At 41.8% G+C, this 20235-nt stretch overlaps 1 protein-coding gene across 3 annotated transcripts; it reads left to right on the top strand.

Annotated features, from left to right (window-relative positions):
* Window positions 1-1389: 1389 nt before the first annotated feature.
* On the top strand, window positions 1390-19496 carry camsap1a (calmodulin regulated spectrin-associated protein 1a). Of its 3 annotated transcripts, XM_080876685.1 has the most exons (20): window positions 1390-1724; window positions 2229-2431; window positions 7611-7873; window positions 8542-8703; window positions 8792-8872; window positions 10182-10214; window positions 11034-11175; window positions 11382-11521; window positions 11832-11928; window positions 12092-12218; window positions 12706-12785; window positions 12885-12969; window positions 13091-15431; window positions 15516-15652; window positions 15756-15964; window positions 16053-16115; window positions 16424-16511; window positions 16599-16717; window positions 17242-17360; window positions 18026-19496. In XM_080876685.1, the coding sequence occupies exons 2-20, from the start codon at window positions 2230-2232 to the stop codon at window positions 18314-18316; spliced, it is 4779 nt and encodes a 1592-aa protein (XP_080732811.1). In that variant the 5' UTR covers window positions 1390-1724; window position 2229; the 3' UTR covers window positions 18317-19496. The 3 variants fall into 3 exon arrangements, with proteins under 3 accessions (XP_080732811.1, XP_080732812.1, XP_080732813.1); XM_080876686.1 differs by lacking the exon at window positions 10182-10214; XM_080876687.1 differs by lacking the exon at window positions 16053-16115.
* Window positions 19497-20235: the final 739 nt, after the last annotated feature.

Raw genomic sequence — 20235 nt, 5'->3', positions numbered from 1 at the left:
TGCCCTAAAGATGGTTTTGTGGAAAAATCTAACAAGATCAACAGATTCTGAAATACCAAGAAATACCTGTCCATTTTACACCCACAACCCAACCGAAGTATGTTCATAGCCACTCACATTCTGATTCTCAGTTTCAAGTTCAGTTGCCACTATGTAATAGACTGCTTAGATATCTGAATCAGCTGAACACGTATACGTAATAAAGTGTCTGAGCCCCCCGTCCCTTTTTTCACCTAAAACATCTTATAAAATGTGATATCCTAACATAAGTACTTACACTTAAAAATGCTTTATTTTTGATTGTTTGATTTATATCTTTGTCATTTTCACACCATTATCCAGCATTCGTCCAATGTAACCACATTTATGGCTACTTACTTTTTTTTGCCATGAATTTACAATTAAATTGTTTTAGACATATAAATTGACCAATACCGCCCCCTCCTGGATGTATTCCTCAATGAAAAGCAGCACACTTGTGACAAAGCCACATTTAATCACTTTGATTATTGGAGGCTGGCTTCACTCGCTGACTGTGTGAAGTTTCAGACCCACTCCCCTGCGTGGAAAAATAAGAATATTACACCTTAATCTGGGTTCACCTAGGCAGAGGGTTCTTCTTTCACTGTTTTTACATGATGACGGTGAAAACTGATGTGTGAGCCACCAAATGCAGTGATTGTCGATTTTTCATATACCTCTTTGTACCATTTTAGGTAAAAACAGCAATTAAAGAAAAACATTTCGTTTCGTACAAAATATATTTTAGAATAAACAGCTTTTTATCCACAGCAAAAATAAATGTTTAAAATACAATGTTTTATGGACGAGAGAGATAAGCATCAATTTCATTCTGTGCATGGTGATCCTGCACAAGATCACATTCACTGCTTTCCCTGTTCTATGAGTTTGGGATGGCTGCCATCTCTACCGTTTTACTGTGCCTTATAAGTCACCGAGCTCTGTGTGCTGACTCTCACACGTGCTCATTTCTACAGTGGATATAATAAATAAATAAAACAATAAATAACATTACTTGTAGTTATGAACTTTTTTGTCTGTTTAAAACAAATATTACAACAATATCCAATAGGAAATTAAATCAAGCAAATAATTGCTTTATTAATTATATCCAGTCTTATTAGTTTTAACTTTTGGTATAAATTATTTAGTTCTAAATGATTGCCTAATGCAACAATCTTATGTTTTAGGCTTTACTTTTTTATTACGTTAATTTGTTCCTGATTTTTTTTCTTATCTTTTATTAATCTTCACAGCTGTTTTTTTTTTTTTTTAAAATAGCGCTGCAGCGCCCTCACCAGGTGGCTATATGTAACTGGCGGTAACACCCGTCCCCATAGAGACAGGCTCCTACAACAGGGTTGCTCGTGCACCGTTAGAATCGCCAGTCCTCCGTCAGAGACGATGACAGCCTCAGTATGAAAGAGCCAGCTATTTGACATTAATGATTCCATCGAAAGCAGACTTCTGTGGTGGTTGCCAATCGGAATTTTTATTATTACTGTTATTATTATAATTATTGGATTAACGACCATCAGCCACCAGGCGAAGCTTTATCCTGAGAGGCCGGAGATTTGTGTCGCTGGGCAGGGAGGAGTCTGTTATTTCAACGTTAGCTGAAGCCAGGCCAGCATGTCGGCGTTTTAACAATACATCCATCTCAAATACAAAGCTTCGGAGAGGATCCTAATGTGCTCTTAGAGGTGAGTCTTTGCTACATGTTATATTATTGCTGTTAAATGTTGCAACGCTAGCTAACCTGCCACTGATACAGTGGACATAGCGGTGCTAGGTTAATATTGGGTCGTTCTGTTCAACTGGACTCACAAGAACCAGCTGTCATTTACTAAAAAAAAAATTCTTTTTGGTTTCATTTTTGAAGCTAATTCTAAAAGAACACAGAGCTATCATTTATGCCCGGAAGTGCCCTATAGTTACTTCAGTCTAAGACATTATTAGCTGATAATCAGATAAATAGCCAACAGCATACATATAGAAGGTGTTTTGGGCTCATATGAATGGTCGTGCTGACTGACAGCAGAGGCGACTACAGCACCTGCAGGTCAGACGAGGTGAGTCTTTGTGAATTTCATGTTAACGGAGCCGGTGCTGTCAGTGAGCAGGGCCCCGGTTGTTGTCCTGAAATCGATGATGTAATGGTGTTGGCTTCATGAGAAGAAGTAATACCCGTGTGTCTCTATGTTCAGGATGGATGTGGAGGTGAGTGCTGGCAGGGACAGCACTTGGAGGAGAGCAGCGGCAGCAACAGCAAATGATGATGGTGCTGGTGGTGGTGGTGGAGGAGGAGGGGTCATGGAGGCTCAGGTTGTACCGCTGGAGCTGTACGACTGTGCAAGAGCCAAAATAGACGCAAATCTCCGCTGGTTGTTTGCCAAAGCCTATGGCACAGGTAAGACTTTCTCTTGTGCTGCTGAGACCTTCTTGGATGTCAAGAATGCAAGAGGATTCATATCTTTTTATATGGATGAATATTTTATTGTGCATTTTGTCCTAGTAGTAGAAAGAGAGAAAGGTATATACCCTACAAAAGGTCCATGTCTAGAATCACATCTGAGTTGTGTGTAGTTATACAGATGCTACTATGACACAAATGACAATTTTAATAAAATGAAATTTGTGACCTTTTCAGTTTAAACATTATTGATTTCTAACTGTGTTATTAAACAGTCAGAATAACTGAAAACATCAGGATATGTTGACGTTAGGTTTCAAGTTTCCAGTTACTAGTCCTTTGTTTATGCAGATTGAGACTTCAGTCTACTTGGAAATCCACTATCCTATTTTTTGAGTGTTGATTTTCGACCACAACAATTGCAAATGTATTTTATGAGAATTAACTTTTCATACCGCGACAACATAGCAGCACTCCAGAGCGTCATTCCTGCGAGTGAATCCTTGGGCTGACATCTCGTGATGAGTCTTTCATGCACAGGTCACTGGCTTTGTCAGCTCTGATGAGGTCTGTTAAAATATTAAAAAATGATTGCTCTACATAGGCAGGCTGTAAGTACTGCAAATGTCTGGAAATCACTCTTTGAATGTGGGTTTTTATGCCACGCACTAGCAGATCTATCAGGAATGTGATCAGGAGGTCAGCTGTGCTCTGCAAGTCTCAGTTTTTGTTTTATCAGTAACAATAATGTATTTGGAAGTTGATCCGGAGGCAGTCATTTAGGAACGGAAAACTCATTGTTCTCATATCCACTTTATGAGTCAAGCAGTTGGAGTGCCTGCAATTAAAGTGTATCCATTCCTGTAGATGACTCAGGGAATTGACGCTGACATGGGAACTAAAACTGAAAATGCAGGGCTTATAATACCATAGAAATGAAGCCGAATGCTAAATTCTGCTCCAATCTACACACTGGGAATTACTGTATCTTTCAGATGACAATATAACTGTCATCTTCCATCAGTCATGTCAGCATGAGCAATCTCACATAAACAGATGGAGCATTTTAGTGTTTTACCATGAATGCGCAAAATATTGTATGCTTTCGTTGTGTAGACTAGAGCTTGGTGTTTGTTCGGGGCAGCGATAAGATGTCCATAATAAACACCAAACCATTACCATTATCTCAGAAAGCTTCCTGCTTCCCTTAATCTCATTGGCTCTTCCTGATGTGTGCCAGGGACTCTGGTGTCCTGTTTTATGCAGGCATTGATATAAAAGTCTATGAGGATTATACCAATACTATATGACATGGGACTCCTCAGTTTATTAAGCTATCACAACTATTTAGGTAGTAGGGAAATGATGAGCTAGATTGTCGCCGCCATTTATTCGCAGCTGTCAATCATGTGGCGCTTATCATGACAGTCAGTTTTTGTTCCTGCTTAGCTTAATGTGGTGTGCAGCTAGCAATTATCACTTCGACAAAGAAGCAACTGAGACCATAATTAAGCAGGAAGTGGTAAATGTTTGGCACTTTTCCTTTAAAGAAATACTTAAATGATAAATTGAACACTTCAATAGATATACCTGATTGTTGTTGGACCTCGTTTTGCCTTCTGTCTTATTTCTTTATAGCATAGATTCAACAAACATTTCTCAGATTTTGGTTAATATTGGCATCATGCAATTGCTTTGCCAGCAGCACGTCCATGATGTGAATCTCCTGTTCCACCACATCCCAAAGGCGCTCTATTAGATTGAGATCTAGCGACTGCGGAGGCCATTTGAGTAAAGTGAGCTTATTGTTATGTTTAAGAACAAGTGTCTTCTGGAAGCAACCATCAGAAGATGGGTATGCTGTGGTCATAAACAGCTGGGCGCTTAGCAATACTCGGGTATCGTGCAGCTTTAAAAAAAATGTTCATCTGGAGAGAAGAGATAAGTGTGGAAGACAGAACCACACTATCAGAACTCCTATTAGAGTGCAAACTGACGAACACACCGACACAGCAGTGCCGGGAGGACCGTGTTGTCTGTTGTGAAAGTCAGCACAGCAGTCACATGATTAAGTGTTTAATGGGATTGGACCTGAAGGCCTGTGTCTCTGAACAACACAGCCCGTTTGTTTAGACTCATGACATGTTTATTAATGGCCTGTGGAGAAACACTGAACGTTCCTGCACTGGAAACAGTTTCAAAGAAGAAACAGATAAACGGATAGTAAAAGTGTGTCGCTTTCAAACTACATAATTACTTTTTATGTACAGTTTTAATAGCTTTTAACAGTTGGAGTCAACAGTCTTATGTTGTATAATTTGTACAATAGTGGGCTCTAAAGGTCAGGGATATTGCTTTTATATTTTCTCCCACATAATGCTTAAGTGCTCTGTCACCTACTGTACAGATCAGTACAGTCCATAGATTTTTTGTTCTGTGCTTTACTTGATAAAAAAAATAGTTTTGAAATGGAAACTGAATGCCGTTTGAATGAACCGATACTGGAATAGTTGGATATTTAGGTAGATGTGGAAGTGCTGAGATTCTCCTGGGGCGCAGTTAGTGCTATCACCTTTCAGCTTGAGGGTTTCAGGTTCGAACTTGCTGAGGTCTTGCTCTCAGTTTGTTTGCCCTCAGTAAGCCTACATGGGTTTTCTATAAGTGCTCTGTTTTCCAGAAGCAAAGTTTTGTTTTTGTTTGTGTTGTTGTTTGGTTACTTGGCATATCTGTATTGGCTTTATACTTGGATGGTAGCAAGAATGGTTGCCTGTGCTGTTCACTCTGGGATGGACTGGCCACCTGTTCAGGGTGTATCCTACCCTTTGCCCAGTGTCAGTTGGGATAGACTCCAGCTCCCCTGTGATTTCAGTTGGATAAGCAGTTAGAAAATGATACATGGATGGATGGCTGTATTAGTGATCTCTCATGCACAATAATAAATGCGTACAATTAGAATAAAGGATCTGGAAAATTGGTGCCCACCTTTTCAGTTCTGTCTGCTTTGCCATGCTTTCAGGTGGGATTGGCTTATTGACTTACAGGCTATGTTTGCCCAACATGCTGTCTTCAGGAGGACTGTTCATTGAGCCGTCTTATTGGAGAGAAATGTTGCATACCCCTGCAGAGCCCGGAGTCTGATAGCTCTGCCTTAACTGTCAGCAGGATTTCTGCTGGTCAGTCTGACCTTTGTGCTTGAAAGAATAAGAACAAAGACTCATACATGCACACTGGGCTGGGTTTAAGTCCTGGATCAGATAGACGATAAATATCTAAGCAGTATTAACTACTAGAATTATGGAGGAGAACCTCTCCTTTCAAATTTATTGCTGCACACACACATACACATGCACACATCTCCTGATGTCAAGGTCCGTGAATCAATTCACTGAGCAGGAGCCGGGACAGCATCCCAGCCCCCGCCTCCGGCCTCTCCATCACCACAGCAACCAGGGAGGAAGAGGAACCATTCTGGGACAGCTAAGAGTGAGGAAGTGGGGGTATTTGTAAGAGGAAAACAAAACAGAGGAGCTCAGACATGCAGGGGTGTGTTTTCTCACATGATCTAGAATTCTCATTCACATATGGCAGCGCTACATCAGCGAAGCGTGCAATAGATCCTGTATGTGGACCATGACAAGCAAGCAGTCTGTCGTAAAAGACACAGCTGAGGTCTTCGCAGTCAGATGTAGTACCGAGCCTGCTGTGTGTGCGTTTTCCACTGATGGATGTTTGTCTGTTACATCACAGTCAGCATCATCCCTAATGTGAAGCAAAACGAGAACACATGCTTTTGTTAACTGATGCAAGTATAGCTGCTTATCTTCTCTTCTCACACTTTTATTCATCACTGTCATCGCTCAGTTCTGGAGATGTTTGACTTAGAAACAAACAGTCCCTCAAGAAGCCTGGCAGGGTGTAACTGCTAGTCCAAACCAATCATTTGATAGAGAAACCATAGATAATGGCAGTTAAAAGCAGTGCATTTTAGGCATATCTGTGTATGCGGACATTACAATATTTTAACAAGACAAAGATGTGCAAGGAAGCTCTATCTGGCTACGAGGTTTGCTGTACTGTCAGAGAGATAATTTGACATTTTGGAGCGATACACTTGTTCATTTTCTGCTGAGTTAGATGCAAAGATCAATATTATTCTCTTGTATGCACACCATCTCTGAAGCTGGAGCCAGAAGCAGTTAGCTTATCCTTGCAAAAAGACTGTGCACAGAAGCAAACAAACAAACCTAGCTCTTCAAAGTTAAAAAAAGAGCTAGAGTCTCCTAGAGACCTCATCATTTGCTTGCCAACATTCCTTCATTTCTGTGGTTATTCAAACAAGATGTAATGTAGTAATAGCTGAGCTAAGAGGTGCTGTAGACACAGATTTACTGCTTCCCCCTCCATCCACTTTTACGTTAACCTACACTAAGCACCTTCTGGTTTTTATTGTAAAATAGATACCACTGTGCCTGCTACCCATTTACTGATTTATCACAGAAATAAATTATACAGTTATACACTTTGTTTAGAGCAGTACACACCCACTCATACCCCTCTATGATGGACAGAACTACTAAAATACTAAATCCACTACAAGTTCAGGTCAGTTTTACATTAGCTTGCATGCTTATAATATTCATTATCAGATGGCTTTGAGGGTTTTTTTTTTTGGTTTTTTTTTGGGGGGGGGGGGGGGGGGTGACAAGAAACAACAGAGTTTCAACACACAGAAATTTCGTGAATGCTTCGGGCCTTAACTCCTGGATTAACATAAAAATAGCTTTGGCATGTCCATGTGCATGAGCAGGAGCTGGAGAGTGCTAGGCTGGCTTGGACGACACCATTAGCTTAACTATCACCACTAAGTCCCCGTTGGCTAAGTGGCTTAGGGCTTCAGGCCCAAGTGCTGTTTAACCACTGACTTTGAGTGCTCTCCTCATGCACTGGTTTCTTCTTAGACGGTCTAATACCCTTTAAAGCCTGTGTACTAGGAGCTTCTCTGTTACATAACACAGCAAGGCATTGGTTGGACACGTGTTGTATAAAAATAGTTTGTGTGTGTGGTTGTAAAGTGTGATTTGTACCTTTATACAACTTTGATAGGTAAAAAAACTTGCTGCTCACATTGTGGCTCTCATTTTGAAAGCATTTTGTTTGCCATCAATCCTTCCCCCAGATCATGTTCCTGCAGACCTGCGGGACCCCTTCTACACAGACCAGTATGAGCAGGAACACATCAAACCCCCCATCATCCGCATGCTGCAGTCTGGAGAGCTCTACTGTCGTGTGTGCGGGCTCATCCTTCACGCCGAGCAGGCCAGCTCACTCCAAAACCACCAGTCTGTCATCCAGGCTCTGTCGAGAAAAGGCATCTATGTCCTGGAGACCGACAACGCGCCAGTTTCAGATCTGGATCTCAGCGCTTCTCCCATCAAAATGGTAAAATGTGTCTTTCTAGATTGTCAGAAAAAGCAGACTCAGTTTTCTGAAAGATGAGTCACATTTCGGCAACGTCCCAAAGCCAGATTCTGTGATTCATGTGTAGCAGTTGTAACAGTGACAAAATAACAAATATTTAATTTGCTTTCATTTCACTGATTTACACACCTCCCCAAAAATCTCTTTGTTTTTTTTCCCATTGTGGTTAGTATTCCTCTGTAATAGTATAACCCAGTAACCTGGCAACCCACACTTACCATCTGTTAACAAGCTAATCTGACTTTCCAGAGCCAAATGTGAGCTAGTAGTGTTGGAATAAATAATGCACCAATGTAACAGAATTATTCATCAGGCAAAATGGATCAAAAAGTTTTTCATGAATTTTCAATTTTCTCTTGATGATTTCCATAATCCTGAAAATGTGCTCTAAATGCAAAAACAACACGTAAAAGGGAATGATTATTATATAAAAACAATATTGTACCATTACCATTATACCATTACTACTATACTAAAGTGAATCTGTGATTCCCAAATATTTAATACATAGAAAGACTTCATGAATGTTGTCACAGTAGGGGGCAGGAAAAGTCATTTCCGCCTAAGGCTTCTCAAATGCTATGTATCTAATGATGGATTCAAAGATAGCTCTTTATCTGTTCTCCCAGAGCGCACACATCCACCTCATTGATTCCCTGATGATGGCCTATACGGTGGAGATGATCAGCATAGAGAAGGTGGTGTCCAGTGTCAAGCGCTTTTCAACCTTCAGTGCCTCAAAGGAGCTTCCTTATGACCTGGAAGATGCGATGCTGTTTTGGATCAACAAGGCAACAATTAAACAGTGTTATTGTTATGACAGTTGGATTTGTGTGTTCGTCTGTCTGTGCTAACCTGCTGTATTCTTTGGTGTTTTAGGTGAACATAAAGTTGAGGGAGATCACAGAAAAAGAGTGTAAAATGAAGCAACATCTTCTTGACTCACCGAGTCACCAGAAGGTAATGATAATATAATAACAACAATAATAACTTTATGTATATAGCACCCTTTAAAAACAAGTTTCAGAAAAATACACTCACTGGCTACTTTGTTTGGTGCACATGTTCTGTTGCTTGGGGAAAAGCCAGACTGCTTGCATTTGATATGATTGCAGCAGTAACTCCAATAACCACTCCTTACAACCAAAGTATGCAGATGAGTGTTTCTGAATGCAGAGAGTAGGGTGCAAACACCCTTGCAGATGAGCTACAGCAGCATAAGACCACACCGGGTGCCAGTCCTGTCAGCTAAGACCAGGAAATGGAAGTTATAATTCAAACAGGCACATCAGAATTGAACAATAGTAGATTGCCTGGTCTGATGAGCCTTATTTTTCTGCTATGACATTCAGAAGTAGTTTAAACGCCACCTCAGCATTATTGCTGATCTATTACATCATGGATGTGCAGCAGGCAGCAAGTGCATGATATTAACATGTAAATATGGACTAAAATCTCTGATGGATGTTTCCCTGTTCTACATAGAGTGAAGGGAGTGCTGAAGGCAAAAGGGAGTCTGAGTATGAGCAACGTGCACATAACAAAGTGTTCAGAGAGTGTAGCTTCCCCTGTCTTGAAAAGAGTCTGTCTTAAGTGATGTTTTTTGCCTTTGTCTAATGTCCTACATGTGTGCATCTTGTCCTTAAAATACATATTAATTGTCAAGTAATCAGTTCTGTCTTCTACTGACATTGTCTTGCAAACCTGTGATCAGATATTCAAACATTTTTATTTGTGTGTGTTTGCACCTCATGCTTAAAGGATATATATATCATGCTTTATATTTTTAAACTACTGTCCCTATTATTTGAGGGCTTTAGGATAATTAAGCTGTGGGATTCTTTGTGGGGAACCAGTTTTTAATGTATTATATTTTTAACATAGGGATTTTTTTTTTCAAATTGTGTCTGTCATCATTAAGTTTGTGCTGAGTAAGCTTTTGGTAGTTAGTGTTTTAACGTATCAACAGATGTGCAGACAGTTGCCGCTGGATTGACGCTTGCATTAACTAGCTGCATCATTAGTAGCACAGTGTGTCTTTTGAGCTATGTCTCATTTCAGTTGTTCCCCCCTGATTCCTGAATAAATAGATATTGCTGATGCTTTCATTCGAACCCTTTCCGGTTATCTTTAAGACCAGATCTGCCTCCTTCCAATCAGGAGAAGATTCGATTCCTTCTGGCTGTGTCTGACCCTTTACTTGTCTGTTGCTCTTCCTCTTTGTGTCTCCCTCCCAAATTAACTCCCTCGTGTGCCTCTTGGATACTAGTCTCCCTCCAAATGGTACTGGAAGCTTGTACCTGTAAGTGCCACTGCTTGCAATCACCTGTGTGAATGTCAATGTGTCAACTGGAGGTGTGTGAGGTTGTGTATGTGTGTGCATCAGATGTGGCAGCGTAATGGAAAGCTGGGAAAAAACTAGACTAACAGGATGAAGGAAAAAGGGAATATATTTATGGGTGTTATATAAATGCAGTAAATTGTATAAGGAAGATGACACAGTGGCCCTTACTGGCAAAGGAAGGAACATCACCATGCTCGTTTGCTTTTATTTTCAAATCCTTTTTTACATCCTTTAATATTCAGCTGAGCTCATTCAGTCCTCAACTTCCTCCTCCCAAACCATCCATTTATCCACCCAGTGTTAGAATGGCTCATGGCTTCTTTTATTTCACCATTAACTTCCTCCCAATATCATTTCTTTCTGACCTCACTAGCCTGATATATTGCATGCTCTGGCTCATTGCTTACTGGAACCTGTGGAGTTCTCTCGTGTGGTAAAGTATTCATCATTAACCCCTTTCGTTACTTCATTGTACGGTTTATGACTTTTTCTCTTGCATATCCACGCAATACTTATCTGTGTTATGCTTAGCTTAAATATTTTATATGAGAATCATTAGCACCCTTCCCGATTCGTATCAGCGAAGACACACATTATGCACCACATGACATGTCACAACCAAGAAGCCCTAGACCCCAGTTAGTGCTGAAGAGAAGCAGAGATTAGTTTACAGCATGTGAGATGTTATGTTTATCTGACAAGTGAGAGTGTGATTCAGTGATTCATTAGACAAATGTGTGCACACTGTGTAATCCTAGGCCTTCTCTTGGTGTGTAGGTGCGTTACCGCAGAGATCACCTATCAGGTCGAACGCTCCAGCACTTCCCCTTGTTGGACGACCTGTTGAAAGACATGTGTGATGGCACAGCTCTGCTGGCTGTGATCCACTTTTATTGCCCAGAACTCGTTAGACTGGAAGGTACTGTAACACAGCTCTATTCAAGCCAGAAGTGTAGCACATACTGTAGCTGTCAATTTATCCTAATGTTATATAAGTCAGGATAGTTTTACCAAGAGGTGAATTAAAAGATCAATACGACTGTGAAGCAAAAGGAGCAGTATCTATGAATTTAAAAGGTTTAAGAGTACAGAGTAAGCCTGATAGCGTTGTCCTGTTGTGTGCAGATATCTGTCTGAAGGAGGTTCCCTCTATCAGTGAAAGTGTTTACAATATCCAACTACTGATGGAGTTTTCAAACGAGTATTTGAACAAATGCTTCTATCTGAAGCCTGAAGACCTGCTGTACTCCCCACCGGTACTAAAGGTGAGCTTGGAAACATAAAACACTTTTATAGTTACAATAAAATCACTGTACATTTATTTTTGAGTAAAAGTAACGTTAAATTTAACTGCTTAACTATTATACCTCAACAAAAGACGTGTTTTATGGATTTGTCCTTGTGGTCCTGCTCCTCTTGCCCTCAGTCTCAACACCTGATAGTGAATTGCTTTAAGCGATGGATTAAATCTAAAGAATACATATAAAGCCCAGTGTGCCTTGATCCTGTGCTATGCTGCTTTTTTGTCATGTCTTGCTTTTCTTCCTGATAGCGTCAGTTTTTGATGTCTTACAGAATAATGTGATGGTCTTCATTGCCGAGCTGTTTTGGTGGTTTGAGATTGTGAAGCCAGACTTTGTTCAACCCCGGGATCTTCAGGATATCAGAGATGGTATGGCACACTTTCTGCCTTCATCCATCAGTTTTGATTGAATAACACAAAAAGCACAGTCGCTACATGTACACAGATTGATTTGATGACTATATATATATATTTGTATTTACTGAAATGTTAGTGGCTGTTGTGAAAACGTGCCATTCTTCTATTTCCACAGTGAGACTGCTGCTGCAGCCTAAAACTTCTCGATCCTATGTACCCATCTCCAACATCACTAAACGAAGTTTCCTGACATCATCGCACTCTGCTGACACCCTGGCCACGCCCACAAGCCCTGACCTCAGGTATCATTACAAAAAACATCTATTGAGTCACTAGTCCAGAAAAAAAGAGTTTGGCTGTCTTTTCCCTAAGATCAAAAACAAAACAAAACAAAATTAACTAATGTTTTAAAAGTTACACATATACAAAATTATACAACATTAGGGCTAAACTACTGACACGATTGAGGTCTTGGGTTTATTGCACCAGATCATTTAAGCAAAGTGATTGGCTTTTATATTTCCCAGTTTAGCTTTTGATTGGGTCTTTGGTCACAGGACCCAGACAAGCATCATCTTGGCTCTTCTCCTAAATGAAGATCTGTGGGATGATTCGGAGTGCGGTGTCTCTCTTTTGTGTCTCTGCGGTAGTGTTTTAAATGCCTCTGCACTAAATATTTAAGCAATGTAAACTTAGTAAATTAAGAGGTTATTAATTTATACAATGATATAGATATACAATAATAATTTACACAGCTAATATCTCTCTCTCTCTATCTCTCTCATGCAGCACTAAATCAAGCTCCACAAGCCCATCTGTGCTGCCTCTGAGACAGAGACAACAGAAAGTGGTTGAGGAGACCACTCCAGGTAAAAAAAAAATCATCTGTGTTCTGAGCTGAGGTTTCTGCCTGAAGTCAAGAAGTAAATATATTTTTTCCTAACATGGATCATGTATTCTTTGTGCAGATATAAGGCATAGGCCTAACTCTCTGATAGGCCCAGATGCGCAACATCAGGGCTCCAAAATGGCCTGGCCAGAGAGAAGGACGAGGTGAGTGGTATACAGTAATTGGTTTATTCAGTTTCATGTTGCAGAATCTATCAGTATGACAAATTCTTTTGTTCAGCTTACCTAACTCATTTTCCTCCTTCTGTACTATTATCTCATCCAGGCCTTTATCCCAGCCTGCATCCTATGCCCTGCATTTTGCCCCAGAGGATGATGCAGACAGTATCAGTCTTGCTCGCTCCATTAGCAAAGACAGCTTAGCCTCCAACATAATGAGCATTACTCCTAAACACATGCTGGGTGCGGGTCTGTCTCAGCATAGACTTAGTGGTCAAAGCCTGCTTAGTCACATGCGCATAGAGGATGAAGAAGAAGAAATAGAAGAGGAGGAACTGGTTGCCGTTATCCATCCTTCTGTATTTTCTAGACATCGAATCGGGAGCAACATGGAGCAGGACGAGCTGGAAATGCAGAGTGCAGCTCCTGCCTCAAAAGTATGTAATGCTTCTCGTCCTTCCTGTTTCGATGCGGGCCCTTTTACTCTGGACTGCCGAGGCGACAGCTATTATCTGGAGCCTTTGTTGCCTGCCATCCCTAAAATGGCCAAAGAGAAAAGCATCAGCCTGAACAAGCAGGAGGAGAGCGGTGAGAGTCGCTGCAGAGGCACGGGAAATGCAAGAAATGCAACGGCCGGTGTCCCGCGGACCTCACAGAGGAAATCCCCCAGCAGCTGTACACCCACGCAAGTGGTGGAATCAGTTCCTAGCTCTCTCAGGCAACTGATCGAGGATTCAGCAGTCGACTCTCAGCCTGGAAAGAAGCAATCTGAAGGCTTTTTCCTTCACTTGTCAGATGAGCCAGACCAGCACAGTTCTTTCTCCATAGATTGCATGCCAGAGGCGGGGCCCGATTCTGACTCTGACATCGCAGACCTGGAGGAGGATGAAGAGGAAGAAGATCAGATGGAGCTGATGAAAGAGGAGGTGAAGGGAGGGAGGGGAAAGTGCCCAGAAGAGGACGACACGGCTGAATTTGGAGAATTTGGAGAGGGAGAGTCAGCCAAACTCAGAGAAGACATGAAGGTAAGCGAGCGGGAGGATAAGGAAGATTGCAGTGGGCGCTCTAGCCCTTGCCCTAGTACCATATCATGGGCGAGCAGCTGCAGTGCTTCGGGCAGCGCCAGTGTCAAGATGACCAGCTTTGCAGAGAGAAAGCTCCTCAAACTTGGTCTCCGTGACGGATACTCAAGTACCAGCAGCTCCCAAAAGACAACACCTGATGGCTCTGATGTCACCCCCTGCCCTCCCTGGCAACTGAGGAATGACTCCACCTCGGGTTTGCTGGCGAAAGAACCGAGCACTGTGATGGGGAAGAATACGGCACTTAGTTCTCCAGTTGTGCCTTCAGAGCTACTGCAACTTCACATGCAACTGGAAGAGCAGAGACGCGCAATCGAATATCAGAAGAAAAAGATGGAGACGGTGTCAGCCAGGCAGAGATTAAAGCTTGGGAAAGCTGCTTTCTTGAACATTGTTAAGAAGGGTGGGGGGCGCAGCGACACTCTTCCTTTACCCCTCAAACACTCCAAGGAATCCTTGGCGCTAACATCTGCTGACAGGAGTAAATCAAAGAGCCAGACCAGCAGAGATGATTCTTGTCTTGATGCTCTAAAGGTTCGAACAAAGGGAGGTCAAAGAGAGGAAGGACCGATGAACACAGACAACAGATTAAACGCTCTCTCCCAGGATAACGGAGCTGAACCTGATATAAATGAGTGCTCCCGTTCCATAGAGCTGCTCAATGAAGCTATTAGTACTATTCAGCAGCAGATGATGCAACTCTCATTACAGCAAAACCTGCTCATGAAGCAGAGCGTGGCCTCCCCTCCAGACTTGGTGCCGTCAGGCCCAAGCACACCCCCTGACACAAACCCAACACAACAAACACCTTCTACCTCAGACTCCAGATCTTATGCAGTTCACTTTGTAGATATCAGTGCCGGCAGTGCTGCACCAACTCGTCGTCCTCCCAAGCTTAGCTCCAGCCAGCGCAGCAAAGCCCCAGAGCTGAAACAGAGTAAAGAAAACAGCAAGAGTGTCAAAAAATCAAACATCCAACTTCCAGAATGTGCTGAAGGGGAGGAGGTGGAGAGTACTGCTGAGAGCTCTAGGACTGAGAGAAGCCTTCAGAGGAACACCACCTTCAGGGTCCAAGACAGCACAGGAGAGGGAACAGGGCGCCTCTCAGACAAACTCAAATCACCAGACCCACCAGTTATCTCCAGTACGACTCAATTTCCATCACAGGATGGAGAGCAGGAGAAGGACGCAGCTGTCAGGTCAAGGATGGAGGTTGCCAGTGGGGAGGAGAGCACAAGAGTCAAGGGTCAGCTGATTGAAGTCGACTTGTCAGAGCTCAAAGATCAACTCGAGGATGGCACTGTAGACGCCCCAGACTGCGTGGCAGAAGGCGAGCAGAAGAACGTGTTGGGCTTCTTCTTCAAGGTGAGATGAAGATGTTTACACATTTTGTTGTACTGTGTTTTAATTTCAATGTGGTATATTGGAGGTTTTTCTTTAATCTTCCAGGATGATGAAAAGGCAGAGGACGAAATGGCAAAACGTCGCGCTGCCTTCCTCCTCAAACAGCAGCGCAAAGCCGAAGAGGCGAGACTACGCAAACTTCAGCAGGAGGCTGAGAGCGAGCTCAAGCGTGATGAGGCCCGGTGAGTTTGGACATGAAATCACATGTTAAGAAATGATAAGGAGTGGTCCAAGGCGTGGGTGGGCATCTGGCCGCTGTATTAACTTTCCTTCTGTTTGCTCAAGGCGAAAGGCTGAAGAGGATCGCATTCGTAAGGAGGAAGAGAAGGCACGGCGAGAGCTGATTAAGCAGGAATACTTACGGCGGAAGCAACAAGCCCTGATGGAGGAGCAGGGTCTGGTCAAACCTCGCCCACGGACCAAAGCCCGCAGGAACAGGCCTAAATCGCTGCACCGTGAAGAGTCCAGCGGTCTCTCCAAAGGATCCGCTACACGTAAGAGTGTCTCTAGTACTTAAGCAGTAAAAATGTGATCGTGTTGTCGTCCTCTGAGTATCTGTGTGTGTGCGTGTGTGTCGTGCAGGTAATTCTCTGAAGGTTTCCATGTTGATCAAAGCCCAGGACTCTGCAGCAGGCTGCAGGGGAGGTGAACCTTCTTAAGCTGCTCTGCATGATGTGGACACGACTGATAAAAATAGGAGTGGATTTCAGAATAGGAAGATCAGTCCGTCTTTTTTCAGAGCAGACACTTCTGATTGGCTTTGATACACTTGTTTTATTGTTTTATGTGCAGCTTATTGTGTCTCTTTGGTCTTACATGTGCTTTTTTTTTAACTACATTGTTCTTTTTTTAATTATTGCTGTGAAAGTGCAGTAGTTCAGGCATAAAACTGGGCAAACAGCACTTGGCTAAGGAAAGTAGCTGATGCTAAATCCTTCTGTCTCCATTTTCAGCCGATCTGAGCTGCAGTCATCGAGGATCAACACTCTCTTTGGCAACTGATGCAGACAGCGTTATCTCCGGAGGGGCAGAGTCAAACAGGTGAGAGTTTGGCTGTATAAAAGCAGAGAAAATTTGTGTCCATGTTGTTTGTCTTTGCACTAATTTGATTTTGGTGCATTTTTTTAGGGCTGGATCTGTGTGCTCTATGGAGTCATTCCCCCTAAGCAGGGCCTCCAGCAGGAACATGGAACGGGACTGGGAGAACGTCTCTATAGCCTCTTCCATTACTTCGAATGAGTATACTGGTGAATAGAAATGCTGAAAAAAAGATTTATTTCCATCATCACAAAACCAACATTTATTTTTAAAGATTGGTGCAAAACAAATTTTCTATTTTGTCACATTCTTAATGAAAGAGACATTTAGATAAATGTGTTTTTATGCTATTTGTCAATGAAACTGTGAAAAGGTTGATGGCTCTTCTGTATAACCAGGCCCAACAAAACAGTTAGCTTAGCCTTAAGCACAGATTGTAATATCCACTGGACCTCAAGCCATGACTTCACAAACTTTGCTACAAGCTTGAACAGCAGTTTGCCACTGCATCTACTCCCTCCTTCAGTTTTGATGCTAAGCTATGCTAGGCTAATCGGCTCCTTATTCTAGCTTTATAATTGCTTTAAAAATATGAGAGAAGCATTGATATTCCCATGTAACTCAGCAAGAAAAGAGTTAGGCCTGTTTTCTATTATAACCTAAACCACTCCTTAAACGGTTAGAGACCTGTATGTCATTTACTGATCTTCTTGGTTTGGTTCATATGCTATAGGTCCCAAACTCTTCAAGGAGCCGAGCTCCAAGTCCAACAAGCCAATCATCATCAATGCCATCGCCCACTGCTGCCTGGCCGGAAAGGTTAATGAAGTGCAGAAGAGCGTTGTTCTTGAGGTCAGTGAACACGCAGCAGTAATACCTATGAAACTGTCTGGGAACTTTGTGTATATCATAGTAAAACATTTTAACGTGTTATTGAAACAGTACTATGCAAAAGTCTTGAGCCACCCGTCCTTCCTTTCTATTTTCCTTTCAAGAAGCCAGACTTTCTAACATAAGAGACAACTTAGCTAAGGACCCGTTTTAAATTGCAAGCTCACAATTTTAGATTAGTTTAATGTTAATGTAATGTCAAAGATAACACAATTTGTTGGGCAAATAATTTCATTTTTCCAACAATAAGGTGATTCCCAAAGAGCTATCAGCTGGAAAGTTCTATCTCAGCATGGTGTGCAGTGGACAAGTGGAGGACAAAAGAAGAAGTAGTAGGCCTTAAAAACTATATACAACAGATGAACTTTATCTGAAAATCATCCCAATGTTTAAATGGTTGTTAATATATATGGAGGAGGTTAGGAAAGACATGCAACAATATGTGAAACACAGTGGAACAGGTGGTCATACCAAATATTGACTATATTACCATGTATGTTTGCACATTTCAATAAATCACTGCAGCTATTTTCAGCAGACTACAAAGAAATAAGTGGAAGCTGAAGACTTTTGCATAGTACTTTTAACTTTTTACCACATTCAAAAATTCAGTTTTAAATTCTCAGGAACTAGAAAAGTGCGAGTCCAATCACCTGATCATCCTCTTCCGTGACGGCGGGTGCCAGTTTCGCGCCATTTACTCGTACTCTCCGGACACTGAGGAGATCATCAAGTTTTCAGGCACAGGACCGCGCACCATCAACCGAAAGATGATCGACAAGCTCTACAAGTACAGCTCAGACCGCAAGCAGTTCACTGTCATCCCCGCCAAGACTGTGTCGGTCAGCGTGGACGCTCTGACCATCCACAATCACCTGTGGCAGGTCAAGAGACCAGGGAGTGCACGAAGAAAATGAGAAAGGGGGACATTTGTAACCATTTCTGGTCCCATCTGCTACTGTTGGGCAGGCCCCAATAAGCGTGGAGACGACTGTCATGTCATTAGAGGGTTCAGATATTCAAAAGTATTGCATTCTGTTGTATTAGCTTTTTATTCTGTATGTCACACTGCAGGGTTTTAATTTGTGGGGATATCCTACATTTAATTAGGCACTTCTTTTTATGTAGCACCCCCACTACTGAATCTACTGGTACCAAGTGCAAGTGTAGACACGCAGGGATGAACCTGACAGTGTCTTGTAACATTTACTGTTCCAGCTTGGCAAAGAAGTACCCGACTGCTGTGATTAATCCAGGCTGCGCATACAGAGGACTCTTCTACTACTCGTATGTGTTTTTATGACGAGGGAGCTTCGAACAGACTTTTTTTATGTCCGTGTGGAATGGATGTTAGCAAGTGGTAGTCTTCTTTTCTATTTAGTGTGTTTGGAGAAGTGCGTCAGTCTTTGTGTTAGGGGGAGGGGAGAGCAGACTGCAGTTCTTCTGCATTTGGCCCTGAATGTGTTTACTCTTTTGATTATGCTTTAAATCTTCTGACAACCAAGCAAATGTTTTTCGGGGGGGGGGTATTTGTGCTGCTGTTACAGTGGAAAACAAAATAATGTTGTTTTTACCTTAAGGGAAATTGTACTGGTATTTATCTCAAACCTGAAGCAATTTAAACACTGCATTAAAGGGCAGCCTACGGAAATAATCGCACACATATATAAACATATATTCCGATGTGAGCCCTGTGAGATCACCGATTAGCTCACATCACTGAACTAAAATTGACTGGTCTATGCCACTGAGCTGTTTGCCTCTCACATATAACCGCTGGCTGGATGTTGGCGAGATGTTCGTTTTTAATGCCGCTTCTGGCGCTTCACACTAGTAATTTCCTTGCAGTGACTGATGTCAGCAGCTGGTACAGTGTTTGGGAAAACTGCACAATACTTGATATTTGTTTGCTGCGTTTTGTACGTTTTTGAGCAGTATTTTTTGTACGTTGCGTACAAGTTATGTTTACAAAAAAAAACAAAAAAACAGGCACTATTTCGAGGTTTGTTCTGTTTCAGGCATACAGAGCTGAGTCTTGTCCGTGTTATATTGAATGTTTATTTATTTTGATTAAATATAATAAATGCAGCTAGGTACATTTTCTTGCTAAAGTTGCCTTAATGTGTCTTTTTTCTGCTCTCCGTTTCCACTCTGTATTTACTAAACGAGGGGGATGCACAAGTCCTTTTTATGGATTGCTAAGAACTACTAAATGCCACACAGTCAGCACCTGCAGCTGGCAGTTAAAGCTAGAAAATGAAGATCTGCGGAGGACATATGGTCAGGAGAGTGAGCAATAGTTATGGTTGCTGATCAGGAAGTACAATTAAGTCCAGTTAGAAAAACACTGCACAACTGTGACTTGTTTGCTATGGTTACCAGTAAGTACATCCCATGATTCAGTCATTTATAGGAGGACCTGAAATCACCCGCTAAACAACCATCACCCTCACATGGCCATGCTTAACAGTTAGTGTCCGGGTTTTTTTTTTGCTGATATGCTGTTTGGTTCTTGCCAAATCTGGTCCTCTGTATTATGGTCAACATCTCCCCTTTGGCACAAAAGCAAACGCAGCTTATCAACATTTATGGTCATGATTTGGATTTGTTTTGCAGCAGGTGATTTCAGGTGCTTCTATAAGCATGAAATATATCTGCAAAAAGTCCTGTGAAAAGTTTCTTTTTAACACAACTGTATATGCCAGTCTCTTGTACATTCAAACAGACTTTTTTGAGCAATTATTATTTAAAAATAATCAGCATATTTTTCAGACTTAATAATTACCTTAATGAAACTATCAGGACTACTAATAGATGTAGCTAAGTAAAACATTGT

Source organism: Rhamphochromis sp. 'chilingali' (assembly GCF_963969265.1).
Source record: "Rhamphochromis sp. 'chilingali' genome assembly, chromosome: 2".
NCBI lineage: Eukaryota > Metazoa > Chordata > Actinopteri > Cichliformes > Cichlidae > Rhamphochromis > Rhamphochromis sp. 'chilingali'.
This window is presented reverse-complemented; position numbering and strand designations above follow the sequence as displayed.